This window comes from Athene noctua, unplaced genomic scaffold, assembly GCF_965140245.1.
Source record: "Athene noctua unplaced genomic scaffold, bAthNoc1.hap1.1 HAP1_HAP1_scaffold_36, whole genome shotgun sequence".
Lineage (NCBI taxonomy): Eukaryota > Metazoa > Chordata > Aves > Strigiformes > Strigidae > Athene > Athene noctua.
In genome coordinates, this window is record NW_027437538.1 from 1437405 (window position 1) to 1463019 (window position 25615).

The 25615-nt window shown below is 52.6% G+C and overlaps 1 protein-coding gene across 1 annotated transcript; it reads left to right on the forward strand.

The window, feature by feature from the left end:
- Positions 1–17590: 17590 nt before the first annotated feature.
- On the forward strand, positions 17591–18568 carry LOC141974247 (olfactory receptor 14A16-like). The gene has a single exon (XM_074933580.1). The coding sequence runs from the start codon at positions 17591–17593 to the stop codon at positions 18566–18568; it is 978 nt and encodes a 325-aa protein (XP_074789681.1).
- The last annotated feature ends 7047 nt before the right edge of the window (positions 18569–25615 follow it).

A 25615-nucleotide genomic window follows, 5' to 3' on the forward strand; every position in this document is an offset into this window, starting at 1 on the left:
CATCCGTAGGGGAGGCATCCAACGTCGCTGCAAGCAGGTCCGGCCTCTAAATCAACAGGCCAAAATAACTGGCAACTTTCTTTGAGCGGAAACATCTGATTCCATCCTCCTGTTGGGTTCCACCTGGAGCCTGGCCAGCACTCCAGGGGGAAAACCAAGGGAGTTTCTAAATAAGGTTAAACACTTGAGCTCTTAATTCTTAATATTACTAAACAAAGAAAGTTGAATACACACATTCCTACAGCATCTTATCCTTATTAATAACTATATTTTATCTAAACTACATTTTGCACAAGTGACTAGTAAGCCTAGATATCTCATTAAGGAGTTACAATTACTGTTAGCATTTTCTCTTAAAAGAATTGGCGACTGTAGTGTGGTTTGTCCTGTTGCAGCAGCAAACATTACCCAGACATTCTGCTGAATGATCAGTCGAAGAGACCGCAAACTGTCGGCACAGGGGCACCCACAGCACCCACAGCTGGATCCTGAGTGCTGGCTGCCTCTCACCCTCAGGTGGGGTTGCACACACCTTGCCGGTAACCACCAGGGACTGTGACCTGTGCAGACACCAGCATCACCTCTTCCCCGGGTTATTAAAGGAACTGGTCCTTCCCAGTTACCCCTGTCTAGGGTTTTGTTAACACTTGAGCTTTGCTCTGGACTTCTTGTTGATCTGGTATCTGTGATGAGAAGTGACACACTATGGTGGCACCTGTGAGACGGGAATGTTCAAAAGGTTTGAAGAGATGGAGTCTGTCTGGTATTCAGGGCAAGTTGATAAAGAAAATTGTTTTTGTATTGCCCTGGCATTCTGGTGGAAAAAATGCCTGTGTTTTTCATCCCACTGAACCAGCAGAGCATATGGCTGCCCTGGAGCCAAGATCTCTCCCCCCGTTTGTTTTTGCAGAAGCGCTTTCAAGGTTTGGCGTGCTCTTTCTACGATGGCTTGTGCCGTGGGGGAATGCAGTATATTGCGATGCTTGTCTGTCTGAGATGGTGTTAGCTATGCCGTGAAGATCCTGTTTTGCTTTCTCTGCAAGTACTTTGGGTGATGTCAGTGAAGGATCTTTTCACAAAATATCAAACAAGCTATGCAGATCATCATGAGTTAGGCCCACGACGGCTGTATCTAATTTATTGTTCCCAACAGTGTCTGTAAATCTTTTAAAGTCTTAATATCAGTTTTAAGTTGTTGCAGGACAATACACACAGGTGATTCGGTTCACAAGGTGAGTGTCAGGGGGGTTTCAGGGTGGGTTGTGCTACAGTGGTGATTAAGACAAATTTGATCCAGTTTGAGTTCCCCATCGAGTCATACAGTCATGACCCCAAAATGCAATAGGGGTTTCCAATATAAATGGATGAATATTTGCTACCCAATTTTCTGGGCCCCTCACATGAATGAGATCCTTGCTTTGAATCGTTACAGCATGACACCAACCCTGAACAGCATTTGAGGTACCAGGGCTAACAGCCAATCTGCTCACAGATATTATGGTCACATCTGCACCAGTATCTAAAATCCCTGTCAGCTCGACAGATTTTTTAGCTTTAACGAGAGTACATTTTACCAGAAGTCAACCTTGTGTCATGTTTAAATCCAAAAATATTTAAGGGGTGCCTGCTGATCCAAATCCTGACTCATTGCGGCTTCTTGGCATAATATTAGGGGGAGCCGCAGTAAAATTAACAGGCTGAACAATTTTCGACCCTTTTGTTACAGAACACAGGGGTACAGACCATAATTTTGATTTTCCTCTTCATAACCAGCATCTACGACCCCTGGTAAAACAAACAACCCCTGCCAGGTTGCAGATGACCTTTTGACAATATTTCCCTTAGGCAGATGGTTCAGAGGTGCACTCTCCCCGCAGAGTATGCACCTAAATTCCAAAAAACAACCAACACGGAATGACTGCCTCCTGCTAGAGGAGTATTTCACCTGGAACACTGAGAACACTGAGCCCGAACCAACCGCCGCACCGATGACCCAATCGCTATCCCTGAGCCATCGCCTCCAGTACAGCTGGTGTAGTCTGAGGTTTTGCAGCCCGTTCTTATTAATGCTTTTCTCTAAATCTTTAACAACAGAAAAATGCCGTCCTCCCCAACGTGGCTGATGTCCCGGCTCCTAGTTCACAGGAGTAAGAATCTCTCTTGCCATGTCCATGTTCCCTTGCGCCAAGGTTCTTTCGCCTCACTTTTACCTACGGATCATTCTCAGTTAAGCGAGGACAGAGGCCAGATTCTTTTTCAGGATTTACAGCATCAGGGTCTAAAAGATTATCACACCATTCTGATTCTTCAAACAATAAATTTGGCTCTTTAAAGTGTCCCTTAGCCTTGCCCAAACCAATCAGCATGGCTAAGTCTTTTATCAGACCTATTCCCCGCTTTTCTAAAAAGCAAAAATCTTAGGGCTACCTCACGTGTAATATTCCTGCCTGGGCGAAAATTCCTCAAATTCCTCAAATTCCTTAATTCCTTAAATTCCTGGATCATGTGGCTTGACGACCTTCTTTAATATCCAATCAAGTAGCCAAAGACCAGTGTAGTTAATTCCTTAATTCCTTATTCCTTGGCCGTTCCTAGGTAAGTCCCTACCGCGGCCTTTCCGGGGCAGCCCTTCTCGGAGTGAAAACTCTCCTGAAGCAAGACTTTCGATCTGCTGCCCCGATGTCAGTCTTACGATCCTGGCGCTTTGGAGATGGCACGCATCTGCTGCTCTTTATCAGTCTTACGATTTTGTCGCCTTCCTGCTCTGAGTCCGTCCGCCGCTTCCCGGTTTCTGGACTGGCAGCATAAAGGTGAATCTCTGGCTCGCTGGGCCCTCAGGCCCAGCAGGCCTGAGATGGAACATTGAGACGGGCTCGTGACTGAGGGGTGGACACCATGAATGTGCTACGATCAAGCAACCAATCGGTTAAAGCCCCTTTGGTACAGAGGATGAGGGTTAAAATATAAATATGGGGAGGCCTGGCAGGTGGATTATATCCCACTCCCACAAACTCGGCACGACAAAGCCCCCGTAGTGCTCCCTGGGATTATGTTGGGGAAGACCGTCGGGGTTACTCCTCCATGGGGTAAAGTTAAACCCGTGCGTGGGCTTACTTTTGCCCAAGGCCCTGGGTGCACTTGGTGGGGGAGCCAGAAGGATGGAGAGGGCCGATGTGTGCCTCGATGGGAGCTGGTTTTAGGTGAGAACAGCCAAAGAACCGCAGTGTCAGACACCCCTGGTATTGCCCACAGTGCCTTGCAGCATCCCCGGGCCACAGCCAAAGCCTCCTGCTCGCACCGCGTGAGCCGACTCCGCCTCATTCCTCAGATTCCGGACAGATGGAACCCGAAGTTACGGACTAAATGACCTCAGCAAACATTGTGGAAGGACGGAGCAGAGACCGAGGGAACGATACCTGATTGGAATTTGGAACGTGCAGGCTTCCGGAAACCCACATCACCCCCAAAAAATCCCATGTCTCCTGTCTGTAGTCGCTGCTAATTTATTAAACCACGAAAAAGTCCACCTTGACACTCCAGGCCACCACCATCCACTGTCAATCCTGACTCTCCATCAGACTTTGGCCCCGTGGGTCTCTTAAAGGGGCAGCGCATCCCTGCTGGTGACCCCATGGCTAAATGCCAGGTAGCCACCAAGTTGCTTTATCACTTGCCCCCCCCCCCCCCCCCCTTCCCCCTTGTTTTTCTCAACAGGGCAAAAACGGGAAAGAAAATTAAATAAACCAACCCTTGGGGGTAAAACAAAAGGAGTTTTAAATGAAGCAAAGCAAAAGTCCACACGTTGAAGCAAATAAAAAAACCCAGACAACATAGAAAACTGATTTATTCTCTACTTGCCATGGGGAGGCGCTGTCGTGCCTTCTCAGGGAGCAGGGATACCACACATGGAGGGGTTGAATCGGAGGACGAAGGGTGACCCCACCCCCTTCCTCCTTTCTCCCAGCTTTATACTGAGCAGATGTCACGTGGTCTGGAATATCCCTTAGGTCAGTTGGGGTCAGCAACAAAGGCCAACGATGGCAAACAAAAGCCAAAAAAGGCCAACGATTGTCAACAAAAACCAACGATGGTCAACAAAAGCCAAAAAAGACCAATGACGTTCAACAAAGACCAACGATGTCCAACGATGGCCAACAAAGGCCATGGATGGCCAAAAAAACCCAACAATGTCCAATAAAGGCCAAAGATGGACAATAACGACCAATGATGGCCAACAAAGTCCAGCAATGGCTAATGATTGCCAGCAAAGGCCAAGTAAGGCCAGGAATGGCCAACAAAGGCCAACGATTGCCAACAAATTCCAACGATGGCCAATGAAGACGATCAAAGGCCAGCAATGGCCAACAAGGGCCAACAAAGTTCAACAAAGGGCAAAAATGGCCAAAAAAGGCCATCACAGGCCATCAATGTCAAAGGATGGCCAACAAAGGCCAAAAAAGACCAATCATGGCCAGCAATGGCCAACAATGGACAAAAAAGGTCAACAAAGGCCAACAATTGCCAACAAAGGACAAAAAACCACCAATGATGGCCAACAATGACCAACAATGGCCAATAAACATAAACAAAGGCCAACAAAGGCCAACAAAGGCCAGCAATGGCCAATGATGGCCAACAAAGTCCACGCTGGATCACGTGGCCCATTACTGGATCATGTTTTCTTACCGTCCCCCGGCACAGCCAAGGCCTTGTCCCCAGAGCTGCTCCCCAGCCAGGCAGCGCCCTTCTCCCGCCACAGCAGGGTGTCCGTCTGTCCCAGGTGCAAGACGTCACCTTTGTCCTTCTGTCTCATGAGGTTCCTCACAGGACGGTCCCGTTGCCTGGCAGGGTTCATCTGAACGGCGCCCCCAGGGCTCAGGAATTGTCGTCTCTAGTGTCAGTGACAAGCACGGCCACAGCTGCCCCCTCTGGGTCATGGGTGCACCCAGAAGGGTCCCCTGTGCTGCCACAACGCCCCAGTATGTCCCAGTGACCTCCAGGTGTTCCCTCCACCACAGCTCTCTCAGCCTCCAACGGGTGTTTTACCCATCTCGTTGCCACCCCAGCCCGGCTGTAACGGCCTAATTTAGGTACGAGAATATTGAGGGAGACCGTGTCCAGTGGTCTTGTTGACTTGGAGTCAGGTGACCCCCACCGTTCTCCTCGCTCCTACCAAGGCGGCCACTTCCCCATGAAGGCAATCAGGTTGGGGAGCCATGATGTCCCCTTGGGGGGTCTGTTTGGGCACTGTCTGTTCTTCTGGGTGCCCGGGAATGTCACCCGAGAGGGCTCATTGGAAGGGCCACTCCTCACCTCGTGCACCCAGTGGGTGCTGGGGGGGCAATTCTGGCCTCTTTCAAATGTGGGTGCGACATTGACTTGTCCTCACCCACCAGAGACCTCCCTCAACCCCGTGATCTTTAAAAGGGAATATTTAAAAAAAAAAAATTAAAAAAAATTGCTCTTCCCCTGTAACTTCATTGCCAATTCTGGGCAACGCTGTGTCAAATCAAGCTTTCATTTCTTTTCACCTGTCCCAATAGAACGAACCATTCCCGAAGACACATTTTCACAATGCGAAATAACTAGGGAAAAAAAAAAAAAAGGGCTTTCCCCACTATTCTATTGTATGCTTTCTCATCCTTTCGGTACTTTCGGATTCCTCTCAGCTCGCGAGCTGCTGCTTTGAACTTCAGGTGGTTAAAATCTTGCCTCTCTCTCAGCAGACTAATTGTCTCCTTGGCCAACTCCTCCAGTATGTTTATCTCTACCTTTTCCTATCTGCCAACCGAAAATATTTCTCATAACATTACCCCTTGTCGAAAGGCAACCTCATTGGGGACAGCTTGTCCTTGACTTATGGGAGAGAATGAAACTTGATGATGTTTGACTTTTCCTTGCTTGCAAACAGCAGAAATCCTTCTGCGCCCGTGTGCAGGCGGTTCTCCAAGGACAGCAGGGGGGAGATTGTGCAAAGGAGCTGTAACCTCCCGCTGCAGAGATCAGAGGAGAAATCTGATGTAAGGAGAGATGATGCGAGTCCCAGGCGGCTGAGGAGAGAAATGCTGGGACTGGGGGTGAGGACAAAGGTTGTCCGGACTGTGTTGGACCCCAAGGGACTGTCCAGGAGATCTCCCGAGGAGATGCTCTGCATCGATGTCGGTCAGAGAGTGCTGCTATCGCCTCTTCTCTAAAGTGTAAATTAAATAATGTGCTCTTTAAAATACAGATGGATTTGTATTAGGGGCACTTTGAAATCTTCCTCCTTAACTACACCAGGAAATGACTCCAATTAGCTGCACAAGTCCTGAAGACTAGAAGAAATCTAAAGGAAGAGAACGAGCTCGTTAGGGCTTTGTGCATTTTAATGAGCCCCGTGGTGTATTTGGCCCCATGTCCATGATCCTCAGGCCCTGAGAGGAGACTGAGCAAAGGACTCAACAAGTCCAAGTCAGCAGCAAAGCTCCCCGTGCCCTGAATGTACTGCAGGTGTTCTGGAGCCCCACCTTTCTCCAGTGCAGTATGGACCAGTCCATGGCAAATGGTGGAGCTGTGGTTCCACCCCTGGGGCAATCGATTCCAGGCGTACTGGATGCCTCTCCAAGTGAACGCAGACTGTGGCCTGCACTCTGGCGCTATCGGAATGGAGAAGAACGCGTTAGCAATGTCAGTCGTGGCGTACCACTTGGCTGCCTTCGACTCCAGTTCATACTGGAGCTCCAGCATGTCCGGCACTGCAGCACTCATCGCTGGCGTAACTTCATTCAGGCCACGGTAGTCCACAGTCAGCCTCCATTCGCCATTGGCCTTTCTCACCGGCCATATAGGGCTGTGGAAGGGTGAGTGAGTTTTGCTGATCACCTTCTGGCTTTCTAGTTGGCGGATCAGCTGATGGATGGGGACCAGGGAATCTCGGTCGGTGCGGTACTGCCGCCGGTGCACCGTCCTGGTAGCAATCGGCACTCGCTGCTCCTCACCCTTAAGCCGCCCCACCACTGAGGGATCCTCTGAGAGGCCGGGTAAGGTGGACAACTGTTCCACCTCCTCCAGTGCAGCCACACCAAAAGCCCACCGGTACCCTTTTGGGTCTCTGAAGTGCCCTCTCCTGAGGTAGTCTATGCCCAGGATGCACGGGGCGTCTGGGCCAGTCACAGTGGGGTGCTTATGCCAGTCCTTCCCAGTCAGGCTCACTGCAGCTTCCAGTAGGGTCAGCTGCTGGGATCCCCCTGTCACTCCGGAGATGCAGATGGATTCAACCCCACTGTAGCTCGATGGCATCAGGGTGCACTGAGCGCCAGTGTCCACCAAAGCCTTATACTCTTGTGGGTCTGACGTGCCAGGCCATCGGATCCACACTGTCCAGTAAATCCCATTATCCCTTTCCTCCACCTGGCTGGAGGCCGGGCCCCTCCAATCCTGCTCAGCGTCACTCATTTCTTGTAAGAATGATTTACTGGTCCCCTCAAGAGGGTCAGACATAACGTTCACCATTCTGTTCTGCTTGGGGGATTTCTGACTGGACACTGGAGCTGCGCTCCTCTTGGAGGACTCCCCTTTGGTGACGGTCTTCCCTTTCAGCTGCTCTACTCATGCAGCCAGGGCGGCAGTGGGCTGTCCATCCCACCTCCTCATGTTTTCTCCATGGTCGCAGAGGAAAAACCACAGGGTGCCTCGTGGTGTGTACCTTCTGCTGCCTTTCTCTTGGGTGGGGAAACGTTTACTTCTAATGGCTGAGACATCAGCCCGTGCAGGTGGAACGTAGGACATGTCCTCTTCCATTTTCTGGACCCTCTGAGACAGTTCCTCCACAGCTGAGACCAGGGAATGCTGAGATGAAGGGAGATTTCCCTCATATTGCCGGAGCTGGCCAACCACTCCATCCACTGTCAGAGTCTGGGTGTCTGTCCACCAGGACGCTATTGCCAATGCTTTCGAGTGCGCTTCTGGTGCGCTCTTCAGGAACTGTCGCCACATCAGGTGTGTGCAAGGGGCCTGATCTGGGTCCATGGGTGACTGCTCATCATTCAGATCACCATAGATCACCTCAAACACAGCCAGCTCCCTGAGGTTCTGGATGCCTTTCTCAATGCTGGTCCGTTTGCCTAGCTGACATAGGAGATCACCCTTGTAGGGGTGCCTCTCCCTTACACTGAGAAGGCGTCGCCTCCAAAGGCTGAGGGTTTGAGGCTGTTTCCCTATTTCCCTGTCAATGCCAGCCTCCTTGGCCAAAGATCCCAGCTGCCTGGCCTCTCTCCCCTCCATCTCAAAAGCACTGGCTCCATTGTCCCAGCATCGGAGCAGCCAGGTGCAAATCTGCTCGCCTCCCAGGCTGCCAAAATCTCTCCGCATATCTCTCATATCTGTCGGGGACAGAGATCAGACGATCACCTCTGGCCCTTCCTCCTGTTCCCCTGATGGGCCTGGCTCATCCTCATCCCTCACTCTGCCAACAGACTTTCTGGTCTATTTTGTTTTCTGTATCGGGGCGACTGATCCCGGCACTGCCTGGCTCTCTGGCTCAGTCGCTGTGCTGGTGGAGGCGACTGAGACTGGCTCTGCCTGTGCCCCCGGTTCAGATATTGTTTGTGTGGCCTTTTCCTCCCCTTGAGGGCAGTGGGTGGTATTAAAGAGGACACGGTAGGCATGGGCAAGTCCCCAACACATTGCAGCGAGTTGTGTCTCCTGGGTTTTGCCCGTTTGGTAACACACCCTTTCTAAGCACTCCATCAGCTTCTCAGGGCTCTGCATTTGCTCAGGAGTGAAGTTCCAAAGCATTGGGGGTGCCACCGACTCAGGCCTTTGCCCATCTTCTCCCACACCCCTTGCCACTCACTGTTGTCTGACCTCGGGCAGGTTTCCGGGCACGGCTATTGTTAGAGAAGTGCCGCATGGCCAAAACCGAAATCAGGCAGGCATTCAGAAGGCATTGTGCCACAATCACTCTGGCCTGCAGGCTCCGAGGATAACTGAAACTCCCCAGAGCCGAGAGGATCTCTTCCCCTGGCTCACCCATAGAGGGGGTGAGACCCCTAACAAAAGCCCAGGCAGCAAACAGGTACCGGCCCGCCCCACACACAGCGATACAAAGGCAGCAGAAGGGTTCGATAGCCCGTATAACAACATGAGACCCTGGATACATTTCCCACCGATAACAAACGCCACCACTGGGATCATACACTGGATAGAAGGATTAATCCAGCCCCACCACGCAAGCAAGTGGGCCAGCATTGCAAACATTTTCTTATCAAATAAACACGAATACAAACAGAAAGATGACACCCAACAGATTGCTCTATCACACTCTGGTCAGGGTCTGCCCCACGTTGGGCGCCAATTGTAAATGTGTAAGGTTTAACCCCTGCCGGGATCGGAGAGCACGTTGCTGTTCCCCTTCCCCCACCCTCTGCCGGTCGGGCTGGAAAGTTAAGCACAGACTCCGGCTAAAATAAGAAGAAAATTTAATACAACAGTGTGATCAAACAATCTGAATAGTAGCAGTGGCAATGATAACAACAAGAAACAGCAATAACAGTGAACAAGACAAAAGATATACAGAGAAATACCGCAAAATGGTCAAGGAGCAAGCCCGCCGCCTGTATGGCAACCCCCAAAACCAGAAGCAAAAGTAAAAAGGCTCCGCCCCTGGACCTGACGTCAGCATGGTATGAATAACCCGGCTGGAGATCCCTTCCCCCTCGCTCTCTGCTGGGGAAAAACTTGACTCTATCCCAGCTGAACCAGGACAAGAATGCTGTGGGAAACGGTGTCAGAGGCCTTGCTAAAGTCAAGGTGAACAGCACCCACAGCCTTTCCCTCATCCAATCAGCAGGTCGCCCTGTCGTAGAAGGAGATCAGGTCTGTCAGGCAGGACCTGCCTTTCATAACCCCGCTGACTGGGCCTGATCCCCTGCCTGTCCATTAGATGACTTGTAATGGCACCCGAGGTGACCTGCTCCATCACCTTCCCTGGCACCCAGGTCACACGGACAGGTCTGTAGTTCCCTGGATCCTCCTTCCTGCCTCTCCTGTAGATGGGTGTCCCATGTGCCACCCTCCAGTCCAATGGGCCCTCCCCAGTCAGCCATGACTCCAGGTAAAGCATGGACAGCACCTTGGCGAGCACATCTGCCAGCTCCCTCAGCACCCTTGGGCGTAACCCACCCGCTCCCACAGCCTTGTGTGCATCCAAGCGGTGCAGCAGGTCTCTGACCACCTCCTCTTCCCCTGCGCTGCCCTCAGCCTGCTTCCCCTGCCCATCTCCCGGCTCCTGGGGCTGGGGGTCCAGGGAACAGCCACTTCCACTGCTACACGCTGAGGCCAAGTAGGCCTTGAGCACCTCAGCCTTTCCCTCAGCCTTAGTTGCCAGGTTTCCCTCTGCATCCAGCAAAGGAGGGAGATTTTCCCTCATCCTCCTTTTGCTGTGAACGAATTTATAGCAACATTTTTGTTATCCTTAACAGCTGCGGCCAAGTTGAGCTCTAGCTGTGCTTTGCCTCTCCTCATGTTCTCCCTGCAGAGCTTCACGACATCTTTATAGTCTTCCTGAGAGAAGAGTTGCCTCCTCTGGGTCATGGGCACAGTTGTTAAACTCTCCAGGTCCCAGAAGTGTCCCCTGTGCTGCCCCACAACGCCCCGGTATCTCCCACTGACCTCCAGGTAGGGGTGACCCCTTCCCCACAGCTCTCTGAGCCTGATCCTCCAACGGGTGTTTTACCCATCTCGTTGCCGACCCAGCCCGCCTGTAACGGCCTGACTTGGGTACGAGAATATTGAGGGAGACCGTGTCCAATGTCTTGCTGAGTTGGAGGTACATGACACCCACTGTCTCCCCTCACGTCCCAACGCAGCCGCTTCCCCATGAAGGCAATCCGGCTGGGGAGCCATGATGTCCCCTTGGGAGGTCCATGCCGACGGCGTTTGGACACAATCTGCTCTTTTGGGTGCCCGGGAATGTCACCCCAGAGGACTCATTGCAAGGGTCACTCCTCACCACAGTGACCTTGTGCAGCCAGTGGGTGTTGGGGGGCACTTCTGGCCTCCTTCAAAGGTGGCGGCAACATTGGCTTGTCCTCACCCACAAGAGATGTCTCCCAGTACTGGGACCTTTTCAGAGGGATATTCCACAGAAATATTGATCTTCTCCTGTAACTTCATTGCACCTCTCTGCTGTTACATGGCGTATCAAATCTCTTTAATCTTTCGTGTATTTTCGCCTGTCCCAATAGAATGACCATTTCTGAAGCCAACTTTTCAGATGCAAAATCTCTAGAAAAAGGGCCGTTTCATTATTCTTTAGTTTTCTCCTCCCCTGACTTTTGTTCATTCAGATTCCTATCAGCTCGCGAGCTGCTGCTTTCAACTTCAGGTGGTTAAAATCTTGCCTCTCTCTCAGCAGACTAATTGTCTTCTTGGCCAACTCCTCCAGTATGTTTATCTCTACATTTTTCTATCTGCCAACCGAAAATATTTCTCATAAAATTACCCCTTGTAGAAAGGCAACCTCATTGGAGATTATACTTAAATTATAGGAGAGAAATGTATTTTATTTTGTATGAACCTTGATGATGTTTGACTTTTCCTTGCCTGCAAACAGCAGAAATCCTTCTGCGCCCGTGTGCAGGCGGTTCTCCAAGGACAGCAGGGGGGAGATTGTGCAAAGGAGCTGTAACCTCCCGCTGCAGAGATCAGAGGAGAAATCTGATGTAAGGAGAAATGATGCGAGTCCCAGGCGGCTGAGGAGAGAAATGCTGGGACTGGGGGTGAGGACAAAGGTTGTCCGGACTGTGTTGGACCCCAAGGGACTGTCCAGGAGATCTCCCGAGGAGATGCTCTGCATCGATGTCGGTCAGAGAGTGCTGCTATCGCCTCTTCTCTAAAATGTAAATTAAATAATGTGCTCTTTAAAATACAGATTGATTTGTATTAGGGGCACTTTGAAATCTTCCTCCTTAACTACACCAGGAAATGACTCCAATTAGCTGCACAAGTCCTGAAGACTAGAAGAAATCTAAAGGAAGAGAACGAGCTCGTTAGGGCTTTGTGCATTTTAATGAGCCCCGTGGTGTATTTGGCCCCATGTCCATGATGCTCAGGCCCTGAGAGGAGACTGAGCAAAGGACTCAACAAGTCCAAGTCAGCAGCAAAGCTCCCCGTGCCCTGAAGCCCTGATTGGCCCCACGGAGGGCCAGGACTGACAAAGCCTCTGCAGGGACTCGTTAGAGCAGAGAATTGGAGGCTGTGATTGCAGGCAGGCAAAGGCCCCGTGCAGGGCTGTCCTGCTGTGAAACCCTTGGGTTGGTGATGGAGCACAAAGGCCAAGCCCTGACCCTCAGGCCCTGGGAAGGAGATGCTGCCCCTCGTGTGTGGCTCAGGGCTCTTCCTGGGGGCAGGGGCTGTGAGGGGGAGCAATGCCAAGTGTAGGAAACTGCACAACCCCTCCCGCCTTCCCCAAGCAATGGCGAAGAAGAAATGAAGTGCAGAGCCTCCCAATCAAGTTTCTCCTGTGAGGCCTCAGTGGCAGAGGCAACTGCCATAGCCCAGGGGAGAAAGACCTTGGTCCTGTTGGGCCTTTTCGCCGTGCCAGAGCCCTTGGCCATCTCGCCTGCCGGCTGTCCTACACTGGCCCGTGCCGGCACCTCTTTCCCTCCAGGCTGCAGACACCCATCTTGCTTTCCCACCCAGCTCCTGCCTCAGCATTTCCACACCTTCACTGATGTCTCTCCACCCTCACCGGCTGTTCCTTGAGAGACAAACCATGGGCTGATCCTGACTCCCTCGGCGGGATCTCTTGCACCACACTGCTACCATCTGAGTGACATTGCCTCTCCTTCAAATGCAGTCTGAGACTTCCAAGATGCCCTTTGTTGAGGTTTCCTTCTCTTCCGACTACCGAGAAATGCTCCATCACTCGGAAACCCCCCTTCAAGCAGCTGCAGGCTGTTTGTACAGTGCCCTGAGGCTGCACCTCACCAGGCTCAAGCAGCCCAGGTTTCTCAGCCTCTCCACCAAGTCCCCACACCCCGTCCTGGCAGCTCTGCTCTGGAGCCTCTCCAGTTCCTCCCCATTCCTTCAGCACAGGGAGCCCCACCCCAGACACCCCAGTCATGATGTGGCCACCACAGTGCTGATGGGAACTGCCTTGTCTGAGCTGGCCACATGCCCCTAACGCAGCCCCATGGGCAGCTGGCCTTCCTCACGGGGACACGCCCCTCTGCCTTGGATGGCATCCCGAGGGATGCCCAGGCCCTTCTCCTCGGGGTCACTCCTCCCCCGCCGGTCAGGTCCCAGCGTGCCCCCAGCTCTGGGGTTGTTCTGTCCCCAAATGCAGGACTGGCCACTTGCCCTCGTAAAGCTTCAGGAGGTTTCTACTGACTGAAGCCCAGAGAGTTTCAGGGTCCCCCAGCAATGCAGCTGGCTCCAGGGCCAGCTGGGAATGTGCAGGTAGAGGAGAGCATTCCCCCAGGTGCAGTCAGGGATCACTGTCCACCTTCCCTTCAACCCAGGCTGGCTAGCAGAGGTCCATGGACTTCCAAGTCCCCGCGGAGTACCAGGGCCTAAACCTGTGTCCTTCCTCCAGCTGTCCAGAGGAGACTTCATCCTCCTGCTGTCCTTCATCAGGAGGTTGGCTGATCCTGAGCAGAAGACCCCTGTGCCCTGAAGAGTCCGTGATGCTCAGCACAGCAAACCTGAGCAGAGCCAGGCCTGGGCTGTGCCGGGCTGTGCTCCATGTACAGCTGGGCCTTCAGGCCCTGTTGGGCTGAGTGTATCCCTTGGGCGTCAGTTCAACTTGATTGTAAGACAGAAGAGTGCAGGAAGGTCCCACCTGCCCCTGGCCATCCCGCCATCGGCATGTCCTGACCTTTATACAAAAGCAGCAGCACACGCCCGTGGGAACATCCGCTGTTGGGGGCAGCAGGAGCAAGAAAACCCTTGTGAGAGCAGCACTGTAACTGGTAACACGGAAAGAGCTCACAGGGGCACAATGAGAGAACAGTTCCAGGGGTGGGATCTGCACAGCTCCCTGCACCGGGATCAAAACCATGTCCTTGTGCAAACCAGCACCCAAGCCTGCTGCTGGCCTGCCAGGGATTGCGGCAGGTGTGACCTCACAGCTGCCTTCACAGCCATGCACCTGCTGCTGGCCCACGAGATCCTGAGGCACAGCTGAGCTCATCCCAGCGCTCCACACCAGCTCCTCCTCGTGGCCCACGAGGGGATCAGATACAGGTCACCTCACGTTCCGCTTCCAAGGCCTTACGGCTGCTCTAGAACCCTGCAGGGCCTGTGCTGCCCCCAAGGGCCAGACAGACCAAGTCAGGGTTAGGATAGGGACTCAGGGGGACGGGGTCAGAGTGTGGGAACAAGGGCTTCCGAGGCTTAGGTGGTAAAACCCAGGCTGTTACTGGGGCACACTGGGATGCCCTGGAGTGTCATGGCCATGGGAGGGGAGGGTCTGAGGGCAGCAGAACTCATGGTGCCTGCCTTTTTCAGTTCCCCCTGTAGAGACACCACAAGACCTCCATGGCCAATGGGATGTCCCCAGTACCAGCAAGGGATGGGAGAACCAAAGTGCCCTCCAGTTCCCCAGACTGGAGGCCCTCCAAGTCCCCCCACTAATTACCACCACGCCATAACCTGCTCTCGCTTTGAGGAATGCCTCGGGAAGAAGAGCAAAGGGGTGCTCTGGACTGGATCTTGGTGGGCTGGGGGTGGGCACAGCTTTCCCCAGTCCCCACAAGCCCATGGCTTCCCCCTGGTCTGAGCAGGAAAATCCCTTCTGCCCTGCCCAGCCCCATTCCTCCAAGTGTCCCCGGGGATACCTGTCCATGCAAGGGCCAGGGGTGGGGATGGAGACACGGAGAGAGTGAGGAATTCATGTCCTCCAAAGGGGAGGGGTGGAGGTGGGGGAGACCCAAAGACAGGGCACTGGGGGGAATTAGTGGACACCAGGGTACGGGGCTGGAGGGGTTGCCGGGACAGGACTGTGTCGAGTGCAAGTGAGGATGAAAGGAATTCAAGTGGAGGGACACGGAGACTGCAAGCAGAGTGGCTGTTGGGGACAGAAGGAAGAGGAGTGCAGAAGACAAACCCAATGGGATCGGAGAGTGTTTGGGAGTGGGGGATCAAGGCAGGGGATCCGGGGACACTCCTCCAGTGGACAGGATGGACAGTGAAGGAGTGAGGGGAGAGAGGGAAGGAAAGGCCTCGGGAGGGATTCAAGGGAGGGGATTTGGGGACCCCAGAGAGGACATGAAAGAGATGCCAGGGATGAGATGTCTGAAGGGAGCAAACCAATGGGATAGGGAGGGATAAAAGGGGTGGAGGTGGGGGCATCAGGACAAGAATTTTCCTTTGTAGTAAGATACAGCGTGAGAAAGGACTAATGCCACCAAGTGCAGCTGAGGAGGCCCAGGCTGGGCAGAGAGCAATGTCCCTGGAAGGGCAGTGCTGTGGTGGAACAGGTCACCCCGAGGGAGACTGGAGCAGCCCCAGGCTTTGTGTGTCAAGGAGCAGGCAGGGAGGACGCAGAGATCTCAGGAAAGGAAGGGAGATGCTCAGGGGAGAGCAGGGTGTGGTAGCTGGGTGGACGTCTCCAGCCGGCAGAGAAAGAGGTGCAGGTGTGGGACACGGTGGGACAGCCTGTGGTGGAGACGACAGAGGGGTGAGCAAAGTCTGAGCATCCCCCAGCAGAGCTGAGCTCTCTCTGCCCTTGGCTCTGGCTGGTGTCTCTGCCACTGGTGGCCATGAGGAAGCCCCTTCCCCTTCCAGCACTGGGTCTCATGGCCTCCCCTTCCCCAGCCGAGAGCCTGGCAGGGGTTGGACCATAGTCCTGCCCTTGGCATTGCCCATCCCCACATCACCCTGCCCCGGGAAGAGCCCTGAGGAACAGCATCTGACTTCCCAGGGGCTGGGGGTCAGGGCGTGGCCCTTTGCTCCATGTAACACACCCAGGTTTGCTCAGAATCTGTTCCACACTGACAGGGCCTTTGTTTCCCTGTCATCTCTGCCGGGAGTTTTCTGCTGTAACCAGCCCCGCAGGAGGTTTGTCAGGAACGGTCCTCACTGGGAGCCATTAACACTCCAAGAAACTTTGCAGTTGGCCTCTGGCTTTGACTTCCTGACTGGCACCTTCATCATCCAATCACTGTCTGAGGTCCATGGACTCAGACCAACCCTCCTCAAGGAGTCATTAAAATGCCTTGGGCTTGCATTCTGCTGTGATGCTGGGCCGGGCTGCTGGGCTGGAGGGAGCTGAGGGCAAGTGGTCAGCGCTGCAGAGAGCCAGCTCTGCCCAGGAGCAGCTCCTCTGCAAAGCGCAGCAGGGCTGAGGGCACTGCCTGCAGGCACCGAGGGCAGAGGAGCCGGGCACAGAGAGGGCAGAGGCAGACGGCACTGGCAGGGTGCTGAGAGCTCACTGCAGGAGAAATCTTCCCAGCCCGTGACACCGTCAGTCTGTGGGTGCGGGGCAGGGCAGCTGCAGGTGCGGAGGGATGTGGTGAGGCCGGCACAGCCCCAGGAATCTCCCTGGTGTCTGGAGGAGGAGGCCGTGCTCCCGAGCAGGGCTTCCCTGCTGCGCTGCCAGAGGGACAGGCCATGGCTCTGCCTTCTCCCGGGGACGGCTGCAGGGGGTGCAGGCGCGGGTGCAGCCGGGGGTGCCCAGGGCTGTCCTTCCGAGCAGGGTCCCTGCACCCCCGGGGCTGTGTGCTGGGGCAGGGACTCTGCCGCCGGCCAGGGTCAGCACTCAGCCTGCCTGGGGAGCTGCCCACGGCGCCGGGGGGTGCAGCTGTGGGGGGCAGGAGAGACCCCGGCAGGGCAGGGTCCTGCTGCTGTGGAGAGGGTGCTGACTGGGGCAGGGCTGCTCCCAGCCCCACATCACCCCCAGGACAGTTCCAAGGGTATTTTATAGGTGGAATATCAAGGCAGGGCTGACTCAATATATAAGATGCTTTCTGAATTTTGTGATTTCTCTTTCCTGCTTTTGTGGAATTTGGGTGGAGCAATGGAGTAGGAGTTATGCTTGAGCACGGCAGCTCAGAACAAGTCGGAGGGACAGAGAAGCTCCCTTACTCTCCATTAACCTGCAGATCATCCTCTACAGGCAGAGGCTTTTCTCTCTTCTCCCTGGGTGCAGCAGAAGTCCTGAGGGATTCTGAATTCCAAGGACACTCCCCAGGTGAAATAGGGGAGCCTCAAAAAACCCAAAGCTCTCTGACTGCCTTCTGCCATCCTCGTTCCTTATCACTGCAGATGCTGACAGGCCGTGTTGCATTACAGACAGTCACATATAACCACATCGCACACCAGCTCTGGCTCCTGCCCCCAGCACTTACATGAACCCGCTGCCGCAGAGCAGCTCTAACTCCTGGGCAGCCTGTGGGCAGAGGTCCTGCTGCTCACAGCGCATTATGTGTATGTGCACCAAGCGCAGGGTCAGCCCCAGAACTGAAGAAACTTCCCTACATAATGAAAAATGGGAGCATGGGTGCAGTAGGGAGAGGGGCATTGGGAAACAACACTGATCAGAAGAGTTACCCCTAAACTGTCACTGTTGTTTCCTCCTTTGACAGTCCTCCATGTCCAGCGGCAGCAAATGTCCAACGGCAGCTCCATCACCGAGTTCCTCCTCCTGGCATTCGCAGACAGACGGGAGCTGCAGCTCCTGCACTTCTGGCTCTTCCTGGGCATCTCCCTGGCTGCCCTCCTGGGCAACGGCCTCATCATCACCGCCATCGCCTGTGACCACCGCCTGCACACCCCCATGTACTTCTTCCTCCTCAACCTCTCCCTCCTCGACCTGGGCTCCATCTCCACCACTCTCCCCAAAGCCATGGCCAACTCCCTCTGGGACAACAGGCACATCTCCTACTGGGGGTGTGCTGCACAGCTCTTTTTTGTTCTATTCCTGATGGTGGGAGAGTATTTCCTTCTCACAGTCATGTCCTACGACCGCTACGTTGCCATCTGCAAACCCCTGCACTACGGGACCCTCCTGGGCAGCAGAGCTTGTGTCCACATGGCAGCACCTGCCTGGGGCACTGGGTTCCTCACTGCTGTGCTGCACACGGCCAACACATTTTCAGTGCCATTGTGCCAAGGCAATGCTGTGAACCAGTCCTTTTGTGAAGTTCCCCAGATCCTCAAGCTCTCCTGCTCAGAATCAGACTACTTCAGGGAAGCTGGGCTAATCATTATTAGTATCTGTTTTGACCTTGTATGTTTTGTGTTCATTGTGGTGTCCTATGTGCAGATCTTCAGGGCCGTGCTGAGGATCCCCTCTGAGCAGGGACGGCACAAAGCCTTTTCCACGTGCCTCCCTCACCTGGCCGTGGTCTCCCTCTTTATCAGCACTGTCATGTTTGCCTACCTGAAGCCCCCCTCCCTCTCCTCCCCAACCCTGGACCTGGTGGTGTCATTTCTGTACTCAGTGGTTTCTCCAACTTTGAACCCCCTCATCTACAACTTGAGGAACAGGAAGATCAAGGATGCCCTGAGGAAACTGGTTGGACGTCTTTCAGCAGCTGTAGACTGTCCACCTTTCTATTCAAATGACTCACAGTGCATGTCATGACAGGCCAAGCACAGTTTTCCTTCTTTAGATATTATTTATTCTTTTTTCCATTTGTGAACATCTGCCCTACAAAGAAGTTCCATTATTCTTCCCCTCCTACATCAGTATCCACCCATCTTGTGTTACTGCTCATCACTTTTTAAAGCAGGAGCCAGCCACTGTGAACTTAAGCAAAATAAATGCACCCAGGACTTCTTTGTCTTACACCCATCCTTACCCGGGCAGGAAGAAACAGGGAATGAGAACGCCTTTCTGGCTGCACCAGCTCAGGGCTCTTGTGCTGGGCTGGAGAGAGGGGATGGCACAGAGGGGCTGCAGACCCCTCAGGAACTGCTGGAGAGGAGAGCAGGAGATGCAAGTTGCCCCGACCTCCTTCTCCTTGTGCCATGGGTGCCTCCCATCTCTGGGGCTGACCCCTCCCTGCCCCCGAGGAGCTGCTGTGCCCTTCAGAGGGGCTGCGGCTGTGGGGTGAGTGCCCAGAGCACCCTGCAGTGGGCACTGCCTTGGGACTAACTCAGACTGGGCTGTGCCGGGGAGAGAGTTGGGGAGTGAGCAGGGGAGGTGGGAGAGCTTGGCGGGAGCTGGGCTGGGCTGGAAATTACTGGGGATATAAAACCAGGAGCATATAACTGGCACGGTGTGACCTCGCAGGGTGAGGACTCACACCAGGACATTTGTGGTGCAGAGCCAGGGCTTGTGGAAGGGATCGAAGACATGGAGGTGCAGGAGGGAAGGGGCTGCTCTGTGCCCTTGGTGGCACGGACAGACCAGGAAGGTGGCCCAGGGCCTTCATCACCCCCCCGCCTCCCTCATGGGCCATTTCCAGCACTGGCTGCTCACCCCAGGGCTATGGGGAGACTTTCTGTGAGACCGTCTCCATCCTCCGGCTGCTCTCAGGGCCTGGATGGGGGAATGGCCAGCCCTGCCCGGCCTCTCTGCTGGCCCAGACCCCGGCAGACCCTGGAACAAGGGTGTCTGCAAAGCCCAGCATGGGACACGGCTGAGTCTGGGCAGGGGTCGGGTGCTGGGGGAGCTTCCAGTGCAGCGTGGCCGTGGGGAGAAGGGGCAGTGAAGGTGTCTGGGAGACTGAGCTGGGGAACCTTTCAGCTATCACAAATCAAATGCAGGAGGTGACTGAGACAATCCAGCACAGATTTACCAAGGACGAATCATGCCAATGTAACCCGATCACCTTCCACTGAGGAACATCTTCTGTCAACATGAGGAGAGCAGTGGATGTTGTTCACCTGCACTTCAGCAGAGCATTCAACACTGCTTCCTACAGCCTTCTCCTGGGCAAATGGACACGATACAGAGGGGAGGGCTGCTCTGTGAGGTGGGTAGGAAAGTGGCTACCAGGCTGCACTCAGAGGGTGCTGACCAGTGCTTTCTACTCAGCCTGAAGCCTGTAACGTGTTGGATCCTCCAGGAAATGATACTGGGCCCGACGCTGTTCAACATCTTCTTAAATTATCTGGGTGACAGGCGTGAAATCACCCTCACAATGTTTTCTGACAAAACCACATGGAGGGGTGAGGTGGACATGTCAGAAGGCAGAGCTCCTTCACAGAGAGACCCGGACCGTCTGGAAGAATGGGAAGGTCAGAAAGTAATCATTAGCCTCTACTCCCATCTCTTAGGTCTCCTTTGGAGCTGGGGGCCCAGCCCCAGCAGGCAGAAGGGATTCAGGAGCCGAGGGCCCAGCTGCCCCATGGAGGAGCAGCCCCAGTGTTCCTCAAGGCTGCCTGTGAGCTGGGGCTGCTGCTGCCCTGGAGCCCCGGCCAAGGACAGCAGCAGGACGTGGCCTTTTCGGGGCTGGGCTCTCCTCACTTCCACACTGTCCCGCTGTGCCCTTGCATCTGTGTCACTTCCAAGTTCTTGTGTAGCTCTGAACAGTCTCATCGTGTCCACAGTGGTACCCCTATAGCTGCAGGCAGGAGCAGGCCATGGGCGCTGTGGTGTCAGAGCTGGTCTCTAGGCCAGCACCACCATGTCCCAGGTGGATCTGTTAGGGACCAAGACCTCCCATTCTCCTTACGCATGTCCATGCAGGCAGCGACTGCTCTTGGATTTACCTGCCTGGCCCTGTCCCACCTGCAGTGGGGCTGGTGGCAGAAGCCACCCTGGAGAGGAATCGGGAGCTGCCGGGAGAGCTCAGGGGATCTCCAGAACAGTGTGTGAGTCTGGTGGGCAGTGAGTGGCACCTCATCAATTGGGTGACTACCCAAGTTGGATTGTCCTGGAGGAAGAGGTGACCCTGAGCACACCATGGGCGAACAAAGGCCTTGCAGTGCCAGGAGAGGCTGTGAGGAGTCAGCAGGAAAAGAGACACATGACTGGAGAGGTGTTCAGGACAGCCTCTTGGAAAGCCCACGGGCTGGATTGGGAGCAGCCCTCCCTTGCCCTTTGTGCCATCGGAGACACCCCATGGTCCTGCCCAGTCCCGTCCTCGGCCCTTGAGCCATCCAGGGAAGATGGAAATGGCCTCAGCAGCAGTGAAGCCCGTCTGCCTGGCTCTGCTGCCCACCCCCAACAGCGTGGCCAGTGCAGGGTCCCCCCGTGTCCTGAGAGCACCACAGTCCCCTTGCTCTGCAGAGCAGCTCTGCCAGCTTGGGGGCTGCACGGAGTATGGGCAGGAAGCCAGGAAAGGCTGCTCAGGCCAGCGCGGACACTCTCACCTGGGGACAGGACCTCTGGGGAGCAGGGATGTCACTGGAGAAGAGCATGGGAGCATCTCTGTGCCTGCAGGGAGGAATCCATGAAAAAGAGAAACGTCTGCCCACAGGCACCAATCCAGGGCAAGCTCTGCTTTCACCTGGCCAGGAATTTTGTGCTGGCATGGAGAGAGGGGCTGATAGTGAGGAGACAGAGTCAGTCTGTGGTACCTGGGTCCTGCTTCTCCCGTTCTTTTCAGTACATATCGAACAATTGATCTTACCTGGAATAAGGGAGTTGTTATGTGTTAATGAGGGAGGGGGGCTGGAAACAGGGTGAATGGCCGGATCCAGAAGGCCGTGGCCAAGAGCACAAAGTGCCCGTGGGAGCAGGGCACCAGTGGTGACCCCCAGGGGCCAGTCCTGAGTCCAGTCCTGTTTAACTGGTGGGTTTGCCGATGGCAATGGGAAGGGATGGGATGCAGATGGGAAGCTTGAGGGAGCTCGTGACTTCAGGCTGTGACTCTGGGAGTGACTATGGACAGAGTCTGGGGCAGGGGGGGCTGTGGGGGTTCTTGGGGTCTCTGCTTGACAAAAAAATATGTTTTCTTTTGGTCTAAGACCATCTCCACTTTGGAAAGTGGCCTTCAGAAGTGGTAAAATGGACTTAATATGCAGCAGAGGAGTGTATTTTATTTTTGATTGAACCATGCCTTCTGCTGATTTAGCTTTCTGGCAATTAAACATCCTTCTGTGTCTGCGTGCAGCTGTGTGCAAGTACCAAGTACAGCAGGTGGGAGTTGGTGGGAAAGGTCTGAAAGATGCAGCTTCAGACTGTCATGGAGAAAGCTCAGCTTTGAACAGAGGTGCTGGATGTGCCAGGGGGCTGATGAGAGAAATGTGGGGTTGGAGGCAGGGACAAAGATTGCCCCCAGAGTGTCTGACATGGAGGGTCTTGGCTTCCCTCCATGTTCAGCCTCTATCAGCAGATGCTCAGGACCAATATCCATTGGAGTTTGCTGATGTCACTTCATGGGTGAGCAGAAATACAAGGAGCAGTGGAAAGAGAACAAATTGTTTCTGATTGCCATGTAGGACTGAAAGCTTTTCCCTTTGCCTGCACGGCTGAAACCTCTCACACTCACCCCGTCAGAAGGGAGGAATGAAGTTGTGCCAGAGACTTGGCTTGTCAGGGGGATTTGCGTGTTCATGAGCCCTCTGGTGCCAAGTTCCTGAACTGCAGGTGCAGCAGAGGGGTTGGAGTGGCCTCTAGAGAAGGGCAAGTCAGCAGCAAAGCTCCAAGGCTGTGAGGGTGTCAGTGATGCCCAGCGAGGGCCATCACTGGAGAGGCCGGGCAGGGAATGAGGAGACAAGGTTCCTGTCCCTGGGGCTGGGGAAGCAGGAAGGCAGAGGCTCTGCTCACAGGCTGCCAATCCAATGTTGAGGGGCCCTGAAAGGCCTTGATGGGTTTCATCCCCAGGAGGGTCCAGCCCTGAGCCCATCCCCTGGGAACGGGGATCCTTTCCCTCCTGGGATGCTCAGGGCTCTTCCTGGGGCAGGGAGAGGCAGGGGGTGATGCTGTTATAATCAGACGAAGCCAATTTTCATTTAAAAAAAAAAGATATTTTTATTTGGGTTCAATCAATTTTGGGTGAGAGGCAATAGGCAAAGCAGCGCTGGGTGCGTGGAGAGCCGCAACTCTGCCACACGCACCCCGAATTTCAAAAAACCCCGCGTTCTTATACTCTTGTGTCATCGTCTTTAACCAGTCTTTCTCATCAGATGATTGTCCTGCTCTTTTTCATTGGATCATTTGGGTTGCTGGGGTGCATGTCCTCCTCCTATTGGGTCTTTTGAAAGTTTCGAAACCTTGGTCTCTTGGCGCGCTTTTCTCCTATTGGATTTTTTTTTTTTTAAAGCCTCATGATCTCATCCTTTTGGCGGGCTTTTTTTTTTTTTTTTTTTTCTCTCAAACAGAAATTAATTATCAGTTCTTGGTGGAGTTTTTTTAAGGCATAGTTACATTGTTCCCATCTAATGTTAGGTGGGGTTTCGGAGACACGGTTACATTGTTCCAATCTGAATGGCCCATTTTACATTTAATTGTCTAACATTTACTGGTCGTTCAAGTGTACCATACCCGCCTTGCCCAGCCCAGCAGATTAGTTACAATAGTTTTTATTACAACACCCACCCTGCTTAACTTAGCAAATTAGTTACAATAAATTATTACAATCCCCCCCCCCTTTTTTTTTTTTTTTTTATACCCTAATTTGCTGGTTAAGCTTTAAAATAGCTTCTCTAGTAGCCTCTAAAAGGGCGGTATCTTATGGTTCAGTCTCTAGTTGGTGTTCTTCTTGTTGGGCTAAACCAGTGTATTGTTGCCTTAACATCATGAGTTGGACAGCTTCAATCCTGTTCTTAACAAGGTTAATTAATTTGTTCAAGATACAAAGTCCAAAAGTGAGAATTAATAACAAAATAATCAGGGATCCAGTTAAGGTTATTTTTATCTCCTAAAGGACTGAAAACTTCATTCAAAATTATCATTTATCTGTATATTGCAATACCAGGATCCCATATCATTTTTCCATACACAGGTTCGATTATAAAAGCTATTTCTGTATAATTTAGCATGTTCAGTTTTATTTTTATCTGACCAAAATCCCTTGAATCCTTTGCTATGTCCCTGTTCATTAAGCCATAACCATATATAAATACCTCTGTCTTTGTTGATCAATTTATGTGTAAGTGTCCACTGGCACTTACTCTCCCCTACATCAATTCCTCCTGTCTGAGTTTGGTTCACACAAAATCTGCCCTGATTTGGAAACTGGATTGGCCATGTTCCGTTTTCTTCCCAGACAGTGTTGTTAATATCACTGTAATTACTCACAGTCTGCGATGGAGTAAGGGGTACAGAGACCCACGGCCAGCTGGACAGTCCTAAAGGTCCTCCACAGACCCAACAGTGGCTTAGATTGAAAGTTCTGCTTATTGTCTTGGCTAATAAAACAAACTGATTATCTTCAAGGGGACCATATGGAGTACTTCGATTTTCTGTATTCATTACAGGGCTGATACATATAATTAGGAGAAAAAGGAAACCACTATAGTGAGGTCCGGTATGGCACATTTTTCTGTTTGTCCCTAGACCCATTGGGTTGCTGCCAACGGTCGGGTGTTTATCTTCTTAACAGCAAAAATGGAGGCCAACCCGGTCTTGCCCTCACTTTGAATTTATTTTTAGTCTTCTCCTTTTTGTAACTCTTATTCAATTTCTTATTCAACTATATACAACGGCTTATACACTTATTTATAAAGCAGACACCACAACTTATTATAACAAACATTCAGGATTTTACAAAACTTCATAAGAAATACCTTAAATGTTCTGGTTACCCACATAGAGTCCTTTAATTATTCAGTTAGTCTTAATCGGTCCATCCCTTTGTTGATTCCGCTGCATTCGAAGCTTTAGGTCTCCCGGCGTTGATTCAATCTTCCACTGAGGCTTTTCTGTAACCGGTCCTTTTACCCTGAAACTCGAGTCCACCCTCTCTCAGCAGTTCTTACAGCAGTTTTTGTGGTTAATAGTACTAGGAATGGTCCTTCTTATCCATGAGATAAGCTTTCCTCCTTCCAGGTTTTAATCATTACTTCATCTCCTGGTTGTATTTTGTGTACTGCAAATCCTAAAGGAGGTGTCTGGGCTAATATGATCCGAATTAAATGCTCTTAGAATTCCAAATCGTGGTAGAATTTGTTCCAGTACTATTTTGGTTACTGACTGAGCAGTCGCTCGGGTGGTAGGGAAGGCTTCTACCCAGTGAGTTAATTGATCTACCATTACCAGCAAATATTTATATCTCCCAACTTTTGGTGTTTCTGTGAAATCTATCTGGACCCTCTCAAAGGTTGATAAGCTGTTTTCCTTCCACCAGCTGCGGTCTGTCTCATAGTTCTTTTATTAATCTTTTAACATGTTAAACAACCGTATGTAGTTTGGTTTGCAATTTCATATATTCCAATGCAGCCAAAATATCTCAAGAAATGATCACTCAAAGCCCTAGTGCCCCAAGGACTTCATTTTCTACAATTTGTAATTTAGATTTTGAAACCTTTAATTTTTTTTTTTTTTTTTTTTTTTTAATGCCTGCCCAAAAAGGTTAGGCGATTCTGTAAACCCTTGGGGAAGCACTGTCCATCTGAGTTGTTGTTTTCTATTATTAGATGGATCTTCCCATTCAAATGCAAAATAGTCTCTGTTCCCCTTGTCCGGGGGGGGGGGGGGGGGGGTGTGGGGTAGGATCAAAATGCATCCTTTAAGTCAATTACACTGTACCAAATATAATTAGGGGTAGTTGGTTCAACAGCATATAGGGGTTTGCTA